Raw genomic sequence first — 19,263 nt, 5'->3', positions numbered from 1 at the left:
AAATGGCTTTTACTTGGGTTTGGTCTCATCTGTTTCATAATCCTGTTGTACGGTTTTTAAAAGATGAAATTGTTGTCATTAAAAGTTCACATAGCAGCTAATTTTTTCATTGTATGCTCTGTTTATAAATCATGCAATAGCTTATATTTCCTAAAACCAAAATAAATTTTTAAAAAAGCCTTATTGTACTGCTGGATAAATCTCAGAATTTATATGCATGTTCATTTTTTTCAAAATGTGACTTCTTATTTCACTTTATTCTTGACAGGCTTAAAACTGTCACTATCTTGGTATTGGTGAAGCGCAAATAAATAATTTTAAATATGTTTTTCAATGTATAGACTTTGTCATAATTAAATAAGGCTGCTTGCTCTTAATATTTTGAAGCACCCCTGTTTCAGAGTTACAGAGAGACACATAATTTGGGCCACTTGGGTGACCTTGGAGTGAGCTACCTCTGCATGCAATGTCTTAAAAGTGCCAGCTGGTCACTGTACTAGGTTTCAAAATTTTTGGACAGTTGGTGTCTAAAACAGAAGTGACAGTAACCTCAGTTCTAAGGCCAGGGCCTTCCGCCCTCACTCAGTCCCCATGGCTGAGGTCCAGGTTCCCTCCTTTTGGACAGTGTTTATGGTGTATACAGCCATGCACAGCTCTATTTTGCCTTTCCCACAAATAGGGAGGGCATAGGCTCCAGTCTTTTTCTGTATAACAGCTCTAGCTTTCCTGGAACTCACTCTGTAGATCAGGCTGGCCTCAAACTCACAAAGATACATCTGCTTCTGCCTCCTGAGTGCTGAGATTAAAAGTGTGGGTCACCACCACTCAGCTAAATTTCCTCTTCTTGGTGTCTTTATGGCCCCTTTCTCTTGCCTTTCAGCAACCAAAGGAAAGCTGTGCCTGTGCCGCCACTAAACGCTCTCCACCTAGCCATCTATCTGAAATGACCATCTAGGAATATACCGACTCCTGTATGTCAAGGCAGCAGGTTTTCTGGTCCTTTCCCAACTCTCTCCACACTTTGGTGGACACCCTTGGCTGTCCTAGGACTCTGTAGACCAAGCTGGTCTCAAACTCACAAAGATCTGTCTGCCTCTGCCTCAAGAGTACTGGGATTAAAGGCATGCACCACCATATTCCCTGGCCCAAATAGTATCTTATTAGATATATTCATGAAAAAAAATTTTTTGAGGTATAAGCTCCAGAAACAATTTGTTTTTGATCTGTTCCATGATAGTTCTCAACCTTCCTATTGCTGCAACCCTTTACTGACCCTGACTATAGAATTATTTTTGTTACCACTTTATAACTGTAAGTTTGCTACTGAAATGAATCGTGATGTCAGTATCTGTGTTTTCAGATGATTAGTCACAGGCAACCCCTGGGAAAGGGTCCTTTGACCCTCACAGTGGTCACAGCCCACAGGTTGAGACACACTATGTAAGATGGTAGCATTAGATGGAAGTCCACTGTTTACGAAATCCAAGTAAATCACTTGAAATATGTTTTTCAATGTAGAAGCTGAGCCACAGTTTAATAACCCTCCTTGCTTTTAATCTTTTGTGTCAACTTATGAAGTGCCTGCTGCTTTCAAGGTAGAGAGCGACACACCAGTTGATCCAAGGGAGGGGAGCACCATGCCGTAAGCCAGCGGTGAGCTGCTTCAGCAGGAACTGCCGAAGGTGCCAGGCAAGCCTGCTGCTGGCATTCAAACTTCTTTTATAGCTTGGATTTCAGACATTCCTCGGGGGACATCCCCAACAGGGGAATCTGTCTTGTATACTGGCAATACGGGAAGTGCCCATTGTACAGATTGTGTGGTGATACATTTGCCGCTGAATATTATCTTTCGTGAAGGTAATAATGTATTGTTACAAACACACACACACATGCACATGCACATAAAATCCTTCCAAAACATTGATTTCCATGAGACTTGGGAGCCTTTGACTTATGAGACAAGTCCCCCAAGATTTACTTACCCAGTATTATCTAACAGTAATAACATATATTAAATAATTGTGAAATGTTAGTAATAAAGCAAGGCCACCTATTTTGTTTCTCTGAAATTGGTCTCTGCCATTGCTAAACTCTTTATTTTGAGGAAATAGCATAGTTTCGTGTCATACAGAAGCCTGACAATGTAAACTTATGCATATGAGCATTTATTAGAACTTTTAAATATGTGTATTTATTTATTTTATGTATATGAATGATTTGTCTTTGTGTACACCTGCAGGCCAGAAGAGGGCATCAGATCCCAGGATAGACGGTTGTGAGCCACCATGCGGTTGCTGGGAATTGAACTCAGGACCTCTGGAAGGGCAGACAGTGCTCTTAACCATCTATCCAGCCCCATTTATTCAGAACTTTAGTGAGTGTTTAATTAATGAATTAATTAAAACTGCCGCTGGTCTTGCTTTGTGAGTAGCAAACTTTGGGGAAATGATGTTGGAAGCTGATTTTAAAATGCACTCTTCCTCTGACATGAACTCTGGTACCCCTGGTTTGATCCTTTCCCCTTGGTGGGGAGGCCCAGTGGGCACACAGAGTACAGGGAAGCAGGCTATCCGGATGAGACCTGATATGCTGTGGTCATATGATGGAGGAAGAGGTTGCCCTCTGTCAGAGGAGGGGAATAGGGCAGAAGAGGGAGAGGGTGAGGATGGGAAGATACAAGCAAAGGGATAACAATTAGGATATAACCTGAATAAATTATAATAAATGTTTTAAAAGAAGAAGAAAAAAATATATTGTTGCCTGGTGTGGTGTCACATGCCTTCAATCCCAATCCCAGCACTTGAGAAACAGAGGCAGGAGGATTTCTGTGAGCTGGCCAGCCTGGTCTACATAGTGAGTCCCAGGATGGCCAAGGCTATGTAGATAGACTTTGTCTTAAAACAAAACAACAACAACAACAACAAAACACAAATAAAATGCATTCTTTGTTTTTTTCCCTTTTTTTTCATTCTTTATTTGTAATGCTCTCTCTGTCCAGTAAGCTTTCAAAACAGAGATTTTTGGCTAATAGGCAATATTGATTTGCGTTGTGTCCATTATTTTTTCTTGAGTTACATCGTCTGCTTCGTAGAACGTCTCATTTGTTGAATGGGATGCTGCACTTGAAATGAGGCCTTTGGTTTTTCTGTTTAAGTTGCCTGCAAATACACAAAACTGAATTAATAATCAGTCAAACTCGTGTCATAAAATTTGTCTTTTCAACGTCTGTGCTTGAGTTGTTAAAATAGTATTGGAAATAGGAAGTTCTAAAGACACTATATTGATCAGTGAGAACCAAGGCTGTTCAGGATGATTTTCGCCCTTCATTCGGGAAGTGAAGGGAGCTGTTCCGTCTACAGGGATGCGAAATCCATTTCCGTGTTTTCTCTCCACACCCTGTGAGGAAGCACACATTTCAGAAGGAGGTAACAATTTTAGATTCACTTAATAAAAGTGTGACTGTCCCTAGCCTACATACAAACAGAATAAACAGCCTTAAAGCTAGTCATAATTTCAAGAATCTAAAGGCTTTGACACCATAAGCACATTGGTTGTGATTTTTTGTTTTTTTAAAAAGAGCACATTCATTGCATAGTCCAGCTCACACACTGCGTATAAATCCATAAAAAGCCAGGCAGGGGGAGTGGCCTTCACCCATCAGCGCTTGAGCTAACAAAGGAAGAAGTGGACTGTCATTCTGTGGCTTGTTACTGTCTTTGTATCTTATAGAAGCATTTATTTAAAAAAAATAAAGGTTTCAGTTTTGGGGGAAGAGTTCCAAAAACCAACCTAATGTTGGTCTTTTGACTCCAATATGTTTCCTACACGATGCTCACATTCTTAAATTTATAATATTTGAATTAGGTTGTCAAGACCTTCTCCCTGCTTCATGGTTTTCGTTTTGTTTTGTTTTTGATTTTTGTTTTTTAATAGAAAAAGGGGATCTCGGGATGTTATTTTCTAACCCGCTCATTTGGATGCTCTGAGTTGTCTCTGTCCCGGCAGCTTTGGTTTTCATTATGTACATCCGTGGCAAAAGCTAGCAGAAATCTCGAAACTGCCTACTGGGTCTCTGAATAGTACAATGTATCAAAATTCATTCCAGTGTTTAAAATTGTTCCTCTGTCCTTCCGCATTTATCAAAGCCCTTATTTCCCAGCCCTGACTCGATATTTACTTGGCTTCCAGATCCTTCTAAATATGTTAGCTTATCGAAACAATTTCCTAGGTTGGCTTCTAAAACCAACGCGGCTACCCCTACCTAACAAAGCAGTTTCCTACTCGAATAAGAAAAGATTGGTTGTAAACACCTGATAACACCAGAATTTACTCAGGTAGAAGTCAAAAAACACATTCAATGGATTTCCTGTCAGCGGTTTAAAGTCATTGGAGATAGGGAAAAGGGCAGATAGAGAGCCCCAGTGATGACCGAGTCCCCTAAATCTCTTGGAGACCGTTATAAGAGAAGGGCCCACCTCAGCAGCCTGCTTTTCTTGGTTTGCCTTTCACAGAAGCTAAACTCTTATCCAGCCAAGGAGGGATAAAGCCTTCTAGTGCAAAGATACAACACAGATTTGATGTTAAGTAAGAAATCTGTACTGCCGTTGAACCACCGAGGATCTGTTACACACGGAGAGGTTTTTCGTATTTAATCCCTACTCTTTTCAGTTGAGTACAAATTGCCAAGACCCTCCGTCACAGTTCTTCCGTTCCGTTCCCTGTACCGAGCTTTCAAGTTTCCGTCCTTATCTCATTTCAGTCTGCCCATTATATGTAAAGCTTGGCCTGCCTTCAATCCTGTACATCACAGGCTGGCTCTTGAAGCTTTATGGCCTTTGGCAAAATCTAAATCCAGTTCATCAAAAGAAATCACTCTACCTGCTCTTAGCGCAGCTATGGCCAACATACTCGTCTGACAACAGTTAAACTTGTCTTTACTTCAGAGCTGGTTCTCAGGGACCAACTTCTCATGTAATTGTGGACTTGGGTCATTGTGGGCGGCCATTTCAAAACTGGAAAAGAATACTGGGGACGCCTGCCGGCCTTCATCTCCTGGCCACCTACCTGGCGTGTGATGGAAGTTTCCAGCCGTTATCCATCCTGCTAAACCTACGTTCTGTGCTGCCTCCCTGGAGCCCAAAACAGCTTTCACTTGCTAAGCTAGCTGGATAGCTTTGGGAAACAATCAAATCCACACCCCAAGTCATTTTGTTGCTGTCGTTGTTTTTCATTTTCATTTTCTTTTTTCTTTCTTTCTTTTCTTTTTTTTTTCTTTTTTGGTTTGTTTTATTGTTTTTTGGGGTTCTTTTTGTTGTTTTTGTTTTGTTTTGTGTTTGTTTGTTTTGTTTCGTTTTTTGAGACAAGGTTTCTTTGTGTAGCCCTGGCTGGCCTGGAACTCACCCTGTAGACAAGACTGGTCTTGAACTCAAAGGTCCTGCCAATGCGTCACCACTGCCTGGCTCATTCTGTTGTTTTGCGGTGGTGGTTGTTTTTATTTTATTTCTTATTAGCATCACCATGGCCCAGGCTGTGGGAACTCAGGATCCTCCTGCCTCAGTTTCCAAAATATTGGGATTACAGGTGTGCACCACCATGATGGGTTAATAGTTACTAAATTTTTAAGTAAATATTTGCAAATATCTCACAATGAAAGGCTGACTTCTGTTTTGCTTCCTGTTTCCAGCATGGGCTTTGGCTCCTTGACCCTGTAGTCTAAAGAAGCGCATAGAGTATAGGACTCATAAATGCTGTGTGGTACTGACTTTGGAGTAACTTGGTTTTCTACATTCTAACTAAAACAGTCTTAGGAATTCTCTGATTACTGTTTTAAATGGAAAGTTCCTTTTTAGGATCCATGAGAGGCTTAAACAGTTTTTAAAATTTACATTTGTGCATGCATGCGTGTGTGTGTGTGTGTGTGTGTGTGTGTGTGTGTGTGTGTGTCACAGGGATGCATGTGGAAATCAGAGGAAAATGTGTGGGAGTTGTTTCTCCTTCCACTGTTGGATTCTGGGATCCAGCTCAGGCTCAGCAGGAAGTGCCTTTCCTTGCTGTTCTGCTTCGCCTTCTGTTGCTGTGCCCTGACCAAAAGCAAATTGGGAATAAGAGGATTTATTTGGTCCATACTTACAGATTGTGGTTCCACCATCAAGGGGACTCAGTGTAGGGACTCAAGGCAGAACGCACGGCTCACTCCCTGGCTCATACTCAACTGTCTTACACAAGCCAGGCTCACCCGCCTAGGGGTGGTGCTACCCACAGTGGACTGGGCCCTCACACATCAATCATTAACCAAGTCAGTTTCTCACAGACATATCTGCAAGCCAACCTGATCGAGGAAGTATGTCAACTGTGTCTCTTTCCAAGAGACTCCATGAGTGGCTTTTTATGGCGGTAAGTCCAAATTATTCCATTTTCTACTAATATCACAAGTGAATTCTTTAAAAGCATTTGTGAAATAAAATATTACTAAGTAGAGTCAACAGTCCAATTTAGTGACTTCTCAGCATTTTTTATGAGTATAATGTAAATGTTTAGGCAAGTGGCTCCCAAACCTATATATCTATAAACTTCCTATAAAAACCGTCCAAATATCACTTGACTGTTTCAAAAGTTTAGAGTGCGATTCAAAAGTTCATTTGGGAACTTAAGCATTACGTACAAAAAGCCAAGATGTTTTTAAAAGAAGCTTAATGGAAAGAAGGAGACGGGTTCTTGATGTTAAAGTAGTGTAACAGCAGTAATTTTGAAGTCTATCAAAGCTTAAGAATAGTCGGAATGACGAATTTAACAGAACACAGTCTAAAAACAGACCTTAGTACATATAACCGTTTTTGACAAGTGACCACTTAGGTTGACAATAGAAAGATAGGTTGACTAATAGATACCTAAGAACTGACTCATTTGGAAAATAAAAGAGACAGATTTCCTACTTCACTTCTGCAAAGTTATTTAAGTTTTAAATACACATATGTATGTAAGTACAGTAGAAGAAAACTTGCAATATCTATGAAAGAATGAATAATCTCATGGGAAAAAAATGGTTTAAAAAGAAGCACTGTGCCACAGAAGAAATGCCAAACATAAAAATTTCTAATTAGGTAAACCTGAAAAATACTACTTTTATGAAATTACTGTAATAGATATCTTTAAATAACAGTCCCCGAGGCCACAGAGATTGTGGAAAAGCAAGTAAATATGAAGGAGTAATTTTCTGGAAGAAAGGTGGAAACTCTAACCACAGCTTTTGATATGTGTGAACACTCGGATTAGGAATTCTGCTGCTAAAGGTTTATGCTAAGAAAATACTTAGATGTTCAACGTATCTGTAAGAGAATGGTGGAAATAAAAGTCAGTAAGTTAACTAAATATGGTATATCCACACTTGGTACTATTTATTTATTTATTTATTTTTGGTTTTTGTTGTTGTTGTTTGTTTGTTTGTTTTTGTTTTTTGAGACAGAGTTTCTCTGTGTTACCTTGGCTATCCTGGACTTGGTTGGTAGACCAGGCTGGCCTTGAACACACAAAGATCCACTTGCCTCTGCCTCCCCAAATGCTAGAACTACAGGCAGGCACCACTGCACTGGGCTTGAGTTTTAAAAACTGTTACCAACGGAAATAAACCAGGCATCTTAAAAGAAATGGTAGGTTACAAGGTTGCACAGGAAAAGTACCAAAGGTCCTGGAGAACAACAACAACAACAACAACAACAACAACAACAACAACAAAAGTGCTCCCAAATTTCAAATGGACATAGAATACAGTTTAAAAGGGTTCGCTCGATGGCAGGAGAGATGGTTCAGGGGTTAGGAGGGCTTTCTGTGCAGTCACGAGGATCAAGTTTGGATCCCAGCATCCACATAAAAAGCCGAGGTCCTGTGTATACCTCTAAACTCAGCATGATAGAGGATGGAACTGGAGAGTCACTTGGGCTTGCTGCCCAGCAGCCTAGCTCCAGCATCTTCTAAGGAGGTAAGTCAAAACCTGACACAGTAGGGACACTAGATGCCTACGTCTGGCTTCGGCATGTAATGTGCATATACTGCATGCATATGTGTATACATACACACACACACTCATAAATTAAAAAGTGTCCACTGACCAAACAATAAGATCATTCATGGGTCAGAATGAACAACAATAATAAAAATATCTTAAAATCCTTGAGTCCATACTGCTATTAAAATGAATAGGCAATCCTAAGGTTAGAACGCATGTGTTCCTCCAAAAGGTATATGAAACCAAACCAGCGAGTCATGAAGAGTTGATCAACTCGGGAGGTGATTAGACCATGAGAGTTCTGCGCTTCTGGGTGGAGCTAGCAATCCTTCAGAAGGGCTGGGCGGAGCTAGCTGACTTCTTTATGCCCACTCTCTGTTTCATGAGAAGACTCAGCATCATGGCACATGGCACTCTCCAACTCAGAAGCAGAGAGCAGCTCTCACCCAGTGCTGAGTTCACTGATGACAGCCTTGGGGATTATAAAGAGTAATGTTTTTTCTTTATAAACTATACAGTCTAAACGATTTTGTTTCAGTGGCACAAAGGACTAAGATAAAGAAACGGGACCAGTGAAATAGTGAAATTTGAAGCTGTAAGCGAGTAGAAAATTGTCATTTACAAATATCACAATTTTTGTGATCACAGTTGTAAAAAAAAAAAAATCAGTGATTGAGAGCCAGGCGTGGTGGCACACGCCTTTAATCCCAGCCCTCAGGAGGCAGAGGCAACCTAGTTTACAAAAGAAGTCCAGGACAGCCAGGACTATTATACAGAGAAACTGTCTCAAAACAAAACAACAACAATAGCAACAACAACAACAACAAGAAAAGAGTGATTGAGTAAAAATGTAGAGGAACTGAATATTTTCATAGTTTCAAATACTTCACTGCAATTAAATTAATATCACTAATAATCAGGTCAACTCAGATTGTGTGCTGCCTGGGGCACTTGGAGACTATAACTTCTGTGTGTTCCTTTTTTTAAAAAAAAAGTTCTCTCTCTAGTCCTGAGAAAACAGAGAAACAGAAACTGAGGGACGCTGTACAAAAATATCTGGATTTTTCTCTTCAAAACTGCCAAGGGTACAAAACCGAAAGAAAGACTGAAAGGCAGGCTGAGGATTGAAGGACGAAGAAAACAAGAAATAGATCCATAAAATGTAATCCTGGGCCAGATCCAAGATAAGAAAAATTAGCTATTGAGATTGGAAAATCTTTATTAATATAAAACACCAGAGTGGATGTCGCTGCATCAGTGTTGCGGTTGCTGATGTGGGCAGGGTTCACACAAGAGCAAGTATCTTTGTGCTCAGGATCTCTGTAGATGTGATAGTTCAAAAGTCATATAGCTCAGAAAACATGCAGAAATTGCCAATAATAGAAAGAATGAAGCAAAATAACAGTAAATCTGCAGAGGGAAATCCTTGGAACTCCTCTCTCAGAGCGAGATAAGATCACCAGCAAAAGACACGGCACTTTGTGAAGTATTAAGTGGGTTAAATGACAGAGCACTTGTTTATTGGCAAAGAAAAATGCAATCGGGGCTGGAGAGATGGCTCAGTGGTTAAGAGCTCCACCTGCTCTTCCAGAGGTCCTGAGTTCAATTCCCAGCAACCACATGCTGCCTCACAACCACCTATAATATAATCTGATACCCTCTTCTGCAGATAAAGCACTCATATGCAATAAATTTAAAAATCTTAAAAAAATGCAACCATTAGGTTTTGTTTTGTTTTGTTTTTTTAAGGAGGAGTGAGGAAGGAGAGGGAGAGGGAGAGGGAGACACGTGCTCTGTGGATACATAGGAAATTCTCCATTAAGGATATTCACGGCAGTGCTAACATCTTCCACCTCTGTGCTGAGAGCATCTGTTTGTTTCTCAGTAGTTCCAGTGTTCCTACAATGAACTAAGAAGAAACAAAGTTTCCTTTCTGAGGAAACAAGAGAATCTTCTAAGAAACACAAGAGCATTTCATTCAAGTTATTATGCTCACGGGCACAGTAAACAATTATGTGATTTTCTCCCCCCAGTTCACTCTCTGTATTCTGTTTGCAGGGTTTTGGTTTTTGTTGTTGTTATTGCTGTTGTTTTGTGGGGTTTTGTTTGTTTGTCTGTCTATTTGTTTTTCCTGTGTAACTGTGTCTTACTGCTAATTTACCTACCCCCCTTTTTCATTTCTATCTTTCCGAGGCGACCTCCAAATACCAGCTTGAGGGTGTTTATTACTTCTATACAATTGTATTATCTCTTCCTAGCAGTTGTCCTAACACTGCCTTTCTCATTTTTATCAGAAACACCACTTCCCAGAGTCCCTGTCACTGATCATTTCCCGACACCTCCACAGGACCCACTCAAAGCCTCAGGGTGCATGGCTTTATCTTCCAGAAGCAGCAAGTTTACTTAGACGTGGGTCACGGATGTCGTTATTATAATCACGGATGTCGTTATTATAATAGAGCAAGCACTACACTATGTAGTCAGTTGAAAATTCCTATAAATTTTAAAAGCGAAATGCGAAACAGTTAAGCCCTGAAGCTCACGAGGCTGAAGGTAGACCGTTCCCACTCTAGCGCTGAGAATGCGGGGTGGGGGGTGGGGGGGGCCTTGGCCGCAGGTCTGATATGCCTGTAAGAACTTCACTATGGAAACACTCAAGAAGCGGAGATCTACGGCGTGGCCTCTCTGGCTTTCTGCCGTGACTATTCTTCTGACAGCCTTGAATGGGCCCTCGCCTCTAGGACTGTCTGCACACAGCCATCTTTTGCTTGGGAACTTTGTGTCCGAGGCAAAGCAATACAGGTCACAGTATTTGAAATGTGCATAACCCAAAACACAAAAGTTTAAAAAGGAGAGAACAGTTACAGGACAATTTAAAAGCCCACCAATTGCTCAGTGAGAGGTGCTCTGTACAGCGTGGGCAGGAAAGGTTATGCCATTAACGTCCACTGCCATGGCTAGAAGACACCTGCCTGCCTTTTCAAGTTCAGTTCAAAGACAGGAAAGCCTTAAACCGTGTACGTTTAAAAGTGAAATATAATGAAACAAAAATAGGCTAAAGAAAAATCCTGGCAGTGTAATCTATGATTGGCCTATTTTAGATGTACACTGTTGTCATTTATAGGAAAAGAACAGATTCAGGCTCCTATGTCCATTGTAATATGTGCAAGAACACACTTCATTTTAGGCTGTTCAAATTGCCTGTAATGAAAAAAGTCTCTATTACGGAAATTAATCTAAATCATCTTCCCCAGGGAAAAGCATATCAATTGGTTTTCTAAGGCTAAATGGTCAGCCTTGAAAACATGTGTATATGTAACATTACACAGAAAGAGCAGGTAGTACTTACAATTTTAGGTGTGTGTGTGTGTGTGTGTGTGTGTGTGTGTGTGTGTGTGTAACAATAATTAATGGAAAAAGGACATGAATTTGAAAGGGAACAAGGAGGAGTATGTGGAAGGGATTTGAGGGAGAAAATGAAAGAGGAAAATTATGTAATTTTATTATAATCTCAGAAAAATAAAAGTGATAATTTTAAGAAATTAAAATAATGTGAGACGCATTTTTGTTTTGTTTTTCGAGACAGAGTTTCTCTGTGTAGCCTTGGCTTTGTAGGACTGGCTTTGTAGACCAGGCTGACCTCAAACTCACAGCTATCTGCTTGTCTCTACCTCCCTAAGTGCTGGGATTACAGGCATGTGTCACCATACTTGGCTTGTGAGATGCATTTTTAAGAAGAGATAATGTTGAAACAAAAAGTTTCTTTTTTTCTTTTCTTTTCTTTCTTTCTTTCTTTCTTTCTTTCTTTCTTTCTTTCTTTTCTCTGTGTAGCCTTGGCTGTCCTGGACTCCCTTTGTAGACCAAGTTGGCCTCGAACTCACAGTGATCAACCTGCCTCTGCCTCCCTGAGTGCTGAGATTAAAGGCATGTGCCACCATGCCCAGCCAAAAAGTTTCTAATGGATGAAATCAGCTTTCCTCAGATGTACTATTTATATGCCTAATTAGTTATGCAAACATTTCCTATGTTTCTAACCTTTAATACTTTCTTTAAATGCAATAATACTCTTAGTTTGTCTTCCCATAACTTGAATAATGGCATCTCTTGCTAGGTGTTTGAAACACTGGGATGGAACACTCATATTTAATAAAGTGTACAGTGTTTAATCATCATTTCAAAGGGTTACAGAGGAACCCATTTTTCTATTCCAATGGCATATGGGTTACCTATTTTGTTTTGTGCTCTACACTATGATTTTTTTTAAAAACAAGCAAACAAACAAACAAACAAAAAACCCTCATAGAACTAAAGTCACCTCCTTTGAAAGCAAAGGGAAGTCACTGGTTACTCTCCATTTTGTATGCTGCTGTTTTCTAATAGCCAGACTCAGGAAAGGTCTACTAAATTAATTTCCCACCTTGGTACAAATACTCTTTGTGAAGAACAAAGTGAGGATGTTTCATTGCAAGAAAGCAGTCTCATCTAATTTTATAAGAATTGCGTTAACAGGCTTCATCCACTAAATAGCAAAAGAAAACATGCTAAATCTGAATTGACATACCAATAATTCTGCTTCTGGGTTCACAGAGCTAAGATGAAACAGAATTTTTACAATAGTCCTTGAACTAAACTGGAAAAGGTAACCACTTTTACTTTTCATAGTGCACTATATAAAAGACACTCAGTGCATGTTTGCTGACACTTGGTCAGTGTCTCACAAAACACATTCCTTAGATCAGTAAAGATACAGGGCCTAGTCAAGTCAATTCATTCAAGAAATGTTTGAATATTGTATGCATCGGGGATATCACAGTGAGCAAACATGGCACAAAAGCTTGCTTTGCTACAACCTAGTTTCTAGTCAGAGTGTAGAAAATTTTTAGATAAGAAATAGATGAGTAGATAGATACAAGTTAAGTCAAATGTAGAGGATGTTAGTGGTAAGTGCTGTGGGGGGGGGCGTTGACTAGGAAGAGCAGAAGGAGACTGCGCAGGGAAGGAGGGACTCCTGGGAAGAGGCCTTCTCAGGAAAAAGTTAATGAAACCCTAAGTCACACAGCTGTCTGAGGAAATGACGGCAGCAGGTGCCCGCAGTCCTGACTGAGTATCTCAGGGAATGGCAAAGGGCCCAATGTGGCTCGGCAAAGGAGATGAGAAAAAGGAAGACCTCGAGAGCCAACCACCAAAGGTCACAGGTACAGAGTACCAAAGGTCCCAGTGCAGAGGTGTTGTGCCCACCGAGAGGGCTGGGGAGATATTTGAGTGTGAAGGGCAACTTGGATTTTAGCAGTCTCCGTGTGGCTGCTCTGTGGAAAGTAGGCAAGAGCAGAGGGAGAGAGGGAGAGCAAGAAGAGGCGCTTATTTAAAAAGCTGGGGGGGTTGAGATGCTGTATTTTTTAACAAGGTCCCGAGGTGATTCTTGGGCACAGAAAACAACCCAGAACCAGAATCATCTAAGCAAATGAGACAATAATTAGTGCTGCAGCCTGATTCTGTGGTAACCGCCAATCAATGGCGCGGCTGCGCTCCTGGAGAAACTAGGTCAAAGTCATGTGAGTTCAATTCAGCTCCGAGCCTCTCCATTTGACCCCTAGTTACCAGGGCTTTGGGAAGAGAGCTCCAGAGGGACCTCTCCCACTCTCTCACTGTGCTGTGACAAGAAGATGCTGGGGGCAGGGCAGGGGGGTGAGGGGGGTCAGGGGACGTTCTCCCTAAAGGAAGCAGGCACACCGTGTTGGTGACGTATTTGATGAGGTCACAGGGCAGGTACTTCATAAGCATGACAGATTCCACCATTCAGCTAAAATACAGCCAGTGAGCAGAGAATTCCTTCCAAATTAAAACAAAAAAATTCCCTTTTATTTTCAAATGAGAGGCAATAAACACCTGTGTGCCATTCTAAATATGGCAACATAGACCCTAAATTTATATATTGTTACTTACATAATCTTTAATATAGATGTTTTGAATACAAACATGTCAAAATTTGTGATTAGTGTTTTCTAATACCCAAAGAGAAATCAGTTTTCACAAAATTTTCCATAGCTTTATAATATGATTACAACTGACATCTATATACTACCTTATAAATGAGATGATAAGGAGGCACAGAGTCTATAAATGGTACATAAAATGTCTTTCTACTTTACAGCTGCACTGTGCACATATACATATACCAATGGAGTTAATTAGTTTGTGGGCTATCCGGCAGCAGAGAATATTCCATTTATTCTTTTAGGGGCTTTGCGAACCTCGGAATACTTTTTGACTCCCCCCTTGATTCCTCACACCAGGTGCCATTCCGATCACTGACTGACCAGTCTAGAACACAGCACCAAGAAAGTCCTATCAGGCATTTTGCTGTCTTACATATTTGACTTCCTTGGCTCCCCAAGAAAAACAAAATGTAAAATTTTCAAGAGGAGTAAGTGTTGATAACTAGAGGAGAATTAAATACACCAAAGTGAATTTACTGGTCCACTGGCTTGCTTTCCACGAGGACATTCATAGTCTGACGATTTCCCTCGAACACAATTTCCCCAGACTCTCATCACTTAAGGCCAACTCAACATCAGCTCTTGCAAGGATACATCGTCCTAAACCGAGTCTTTAAAAGCACATTCATTTCTAACAGTGTTTTCCATCACCCAGCTACGGGTTACTCTTTTCGATGTGGTACGAGTAATTGATTACAAAGAATAGATTCAGGTTACCTTCTAAAGCAGAAGACGCCTCTAGGTGCTGAAGTTTAAGGCCGTTGTCTAACTTTTGAGGTTTTGTGTACAGAAATAAATAGCAAAGGACACAGACGCTGATGACGAAGGCAAGCAGGACAAGGGCAGCGATTCCCAATCCAATCAGAGCACCAATACTGAGAAAACAGAAACAGGTCACGTCATCCAAACCGCTGTGCGCTCAGGCTGGACCAGAGAGCCCAACGCTCGTTCCTGCTCTCATTCACTCGTAACTGAATTCTGTTTCACCATAAACGTAAGTGATCGAAACCGTCACCTTGAATTCTTGTCATATTTTGTCTACTGCGTCAAAGGATCCTTAAAACATGTATGTTAATATTAGTATGACATCTCTGAGACAAGTCAACGGTCACATGATTCTTTTAGGAACTTCGTAAATATCTCAGTCCAGTAAATCAAGTTAACCAAATTAATACCACATCTTTGAAAGCTCAGCTTCACAAATAAAAGATAAACAGGGAGATACTTGCTTCTGTAAGAGTCAGGAAACATTTATAGAGATATAAAACTTTTCTTTGTAAACATACATATATAGACATATATATATCAAAGACACCATTTATTAATATACAAAGCCACAACCATTGCAAAGGAGAACAGAATTTAATTAAAAGAAAACTGTTTACAGAATGCACAAGAAATTCACATTCAAGACTGAGATTTTCCTGTCTAGAAGGGCATAAGACCAATGGTCTGTAGCACTGGGAAAGAAACCCATGTCCCTTTCTCCAAAAGTCAAACATACACCTAGTTGTCATTTTCTCCACACCACATCTGTAGCAATTCATTTACGTGGTTATACATACGGTTAGACACTGAAGTAGCAGTTTTCAAAACCGGTGCACTTAGTACTGTTAAATAAGAGAGGGAATTTGAAAAAGCAGCATTATACCGAACTCAACACAGATGTGTGTCTCTTGAGTCATGTGCAAACAGCCATAATTAGGTGTTAGGCTATTCAAGAGCAGGCTTCAGCGGGTTGTGAACACTTTTAAGTATTTACATGTGTCTAGTTTGTAGAAAATATTCAACGGGTGAAAGTAAATACTAATTAACTTATGATTGATCTGCCTGTAGCGATTTGGAGTGCCCATCACTGAAAAATAATGATCTCAGTCTTCATTATCTTCCTGGCTCGTCTTCAGGCTTCTGCTTTCTCTCAAGGATTAGGCCCCTGGCAAGCTTGACTTTTACCAAAAGGAAGGAAAGGGGGGAATTTGATCAGGGAAGCTCGGAGCATCGCTGCGTTGAGAGGAAGGACAGTATTGAAGGTGACAGGTTGTTTACTGCACCTTTCCTTAATTTGGTGAGATAAAACACCCTTGCACACAAGAGATTGTCTTCCGAGCTACTGACAAGATGGAGGCAAAGTTCCAAATTCTTATGCTTGATTTTTTTTTTCTTTTTTTAGCATGGACCCTGTCCCAACCAGCTCTGCAATATAGTGAAGTCTAGAAAATGTTACGCCAGGGTCCAGAGTTATGTATTTGGACTTGGAGGTTGCCATACTGGTTGCAACTGATTAGGAAAAAACAAAAGCAAAAAAAATCCTTTCCCCTTGTCTTCTACAGACTGTGTCAGGGAGGATTAGGTTCACTTTCCTATACACAGACACATAAGGATGTCATTCATTTAGTATTATTTTGTGCAGAAAGCAGATAAATGAGGTATGTGGGCAGATTCCTGAAATGAGAGACTAGTTGTTGAAAATAACTTTTGAAGCAAGAGGTGATTTAGTAAACTGAAATGTGTCAATCTAGTGAAACCGAACATACACAGCCAGCATGAAGGTTCGATGCCCAGGGTTTTGAAAGACTACATCGTTTGGAGGAAACCCCCCAAAGCGTGGCTCCGCATTACAGAAGCATTGCTTTGTGGCTGCAGATAGAGGTACAGAGGCCTCCCAAAATGGTCTTTTTGGACACATACTTTATTCAGCATCCATCCATGAATGGTCCTGTCAAATAAGCCCCGTGTATTAAGTCCTGGAAAAGGTTACTGAAGCCCCTTTGAATTTAGGGGCTTAGAAGAGAAAGAGAGAGAAGAAGGGGACAGAGGCACTGGAAAGGGAGCGCCATGGTTCTTCCAACCATCCCACCACAGTTGCTTTCCTAGCTGTTACAAAGTGTCTTACGCTGCCATGACAACCAGGCAACCCAGTGGGGCGTGGTGGCGCATGCCTTTAATCCCAGCACTAGGGAGGCAGAGGCAGGCGGATTGCTGTGAGTTCGAGTCCGAGTTTGTAGTCCTGGTCTACAAAGTGAGTCCAAGACAGCCAAGACTGTACAGAGGAACCCAGTCTCAGAAAACAAAAACAAGAGCAAAACCAAAACAACACAACAATAACAACAACAAAACAAGCAGGCAACCCTTCTCCTACTTAGCACACTCCCTCGCTCACAGTAGCTATGGCTGCCTTTCTTCGGCAGCTGTGGAATCTCAGCTTCAAAGCTAGTGACTTCTGTGATATTTTTTCCCGCAGTTGGAGTATTTTAAATTAGGATCGAAGAGCAAAGAATAGGAGAGAAATGGAGCTCTGATCAAATTACCTCCCTGTGGTGCTTTCAGAGCTCAGTAATTCCCAGGAATCAACCCCTGGTTCGATGTTGCCAACCGATGCCCTTAGTTAAAGTGACTTTTCTATTTCCCTGACGCTGAGCTAACTGTCCGTTTGCCCCCAGCAGGTTGTTCCCTCCTTTGTGCTCTCACAAACCTTGGGAAGGTTGTATGGCCTCTTCTGCTTGTCACTGCGGGACTATTTAGAGTTATCAAGATCTTGGGCAGTTTCCAGTTGAGTTTGACTTAAGCATTGCCAGTCTCTGTTAGAGGTGCGTCTGCCATTGCTAACTCTGCCAAACACCCACAGAGGGATTACTGAGCTTGTCTGGGAAAGCTCAAATAACATGGCAGTACATCACCCCCCCCCCTCCAGATAATCTATGGAGGATGAAGGATGAATTGGCATCATTTCTGCCATGTTTGTCTTACTCGACGAGCACAACTTGGGCAGTTGAGTTCCTGGAAGGAAGCTTTGCCTTTTGGAGACTTTATTGAAGTTTGCAATACAGAAAAATAACACTGGTTTTATTGCCTCAAGAAATAAGTTTGCTGTTGATCTGACATGTGTACCAAGCTCTGGATTATCATGAGGGAGTGGAAATTCTTTCCTATAATCTTAATATTCCACTCGTTCTCTAGAGAGAAAAACAAAAGAATCAAGTTTAAAATGTCAAAGTTTGCAGTCTTTGAGCGGGAGCATTTTTATCCTGAAAATACCTGCATAAAAACTAACAGAATTAAGGCGGCGGCAGCGGGGGTGGGGTGGGGTGGGGTGGGGGGATTAGGGGGTGGGGAGTGGGGGGGTGGCGTGGGACTGTAGGAAAAAGAAGCAAGAAAGCCTTGTCTTTGAAAGTAAAGCCTCCTGACTTCTGGCAATGGTCAAATGGTTCCGGTGTAGGGGAAGAGTGTCTAAGAGGCCGCACTGCGTGTGTAATCAGAGCAACTCAAGCTTTCCTACCATGCTGGACCCTTCCGTCTGGTTGGGCAGTGCCAGTGTCCAAGCCTCCAAGAAGAGCAAGTTGTAAAGCCCAGTTGTATGCATGCACCTGCGCAAGCCAACACACGTATGCACACGCTTGTACACACACACACTACACACACACACTACACACACACACACACACACACACACACACACACACACACACACACACATTTTAAAGAGTCTAGCTGCCCAGTGACACTGACTGCTCCTCTCAAATGTACCAAACACCTAAAGAAGAATTTAAACCTCCAGTCTGTCCTTTGAGCCTCCAGCTCATGGTGCAAGCAGTGATCCCTGAGGTAGGCTGGGATGCACAGGGTGCCCACCGGTCTCCAGGGTCCGCTGCAGAGTTACCATTCAGAAACCTGGCGCCTTGGCACAAGGAGCTGATCACAGCGGGTACTGGAAGACTTCCCTGATTCCTGTTTTGTGTCTTCCACTGGTCATTTTTCCTAGATCCAGGAGGAGGTTGCCTTGCCCTGCCCGGTCCAGCCGTGCCCTGCCCTGCCCCATCCCACCCTGCCCAGCCTTGCCATGCCTGCCCTGCCCTGCCCTGCCCACCTGAGGCTCCACATGTAGCTGTGTTTGTAGGGGAAGTAGCTGCCCGGCTCGCTGCAGCAGTACTTGAGGTCTGCGAAGCCACAGCAGTAGAGCATCGCGGCCCCTTCTCCGCGCCGCGGGCACTGGAAGGGCTCCACGAAGCTGTGGTTGAGGCTGTAGTAGCCCGAACACAGGCGGCTGCTCTCGCTCATCGTGGGTGGCCGTGCGCAGGACCTCGAGGTGCCTGCGATAGGCGCTCGGACTGCGCTCGTCCTAAGCACTGGTGACTCTGGGCGCCTCCTGCAATCTGGGGTCCTGGAGTTGGGCTCTCAGCCTCCGCGCCCCCCTCGGCTCCGCTCCCGCTGGCTGTCCACGCGGTGCTGGAGAGCTCTGTTCGTGCTGCTGGGTCTCGTCTCTGAGTG

At 42.0% G+C, this 19,263-nt stretch overlaps 1 protein-coding gene across 1 annotated transcript; it reads right to left on the bottom strand.

Moving 5' to 3' along the window:
- Nucleotides 1-2,966: 2,966 nt before the first annotated feature.
- On the bottom strand, nt 2,967-19,239 carry SHISAL2B (shisa like 2B). The gene is made up of 3 exons (XM_084801339.1): nt 18,863-19,239; nt 14,716-14,873; nt 2,967-3,158 (listed from the first exon to the last, which is right to left on the bottom strand). Exons 1-3 carry the CDS (start codon nt 19,051-19,053, stop codon nt 3,025-3,027), a joined length of 483 nt encoding a protein of 160 aa, XP_084657465.1. The 5' UTR covers nt 19,054-19,239; the 3' UTR covers nt 2,967-3,024.
- Between the last annotated feature and the right edge of the window lie 24 nt (nt 19,240-19,263).

Source organism: Acomys minous (assembly GCF_964271855.1).
Source record: "Acomys minous genome assembly, chromosome: 11".
NCBI lineage: Eukaryota > Metazoa > Chordata > Mammalia > Rodentia > Muridae > Acomys > Acomys minous.
Note: the sequence above shows the minus strand (reverse complement) of the source record. Positions and strands in the feature narration are given on the sequence as shown.

Excerpts from the sequence above, each read along its gene's own strand:
- SHISAL2B (XM_084801339.1), bottom strand. The coding sequence starts at position 19,053 with ATGAGCGAGAGCAGCCGCCTGTGTTCGGGCTACTACAGCCTCAACCAC. Across the intron at positions 14,874-18,862 it reads AGCTACATGTGGAGCCTCAG|TATTGGTGCTCTGATTGGAT; the intron begins GTGGGCAGGGCA and ends CTGTTTTCTCAG. Across the intron at positions 3,159-14,715 it reads GGCGTCTTCTGCTTTAGAAG|GCAACTTAAACAGAAAAACC; the intron begins GTAACCTGAATC and ends GTGTATTTGCAG.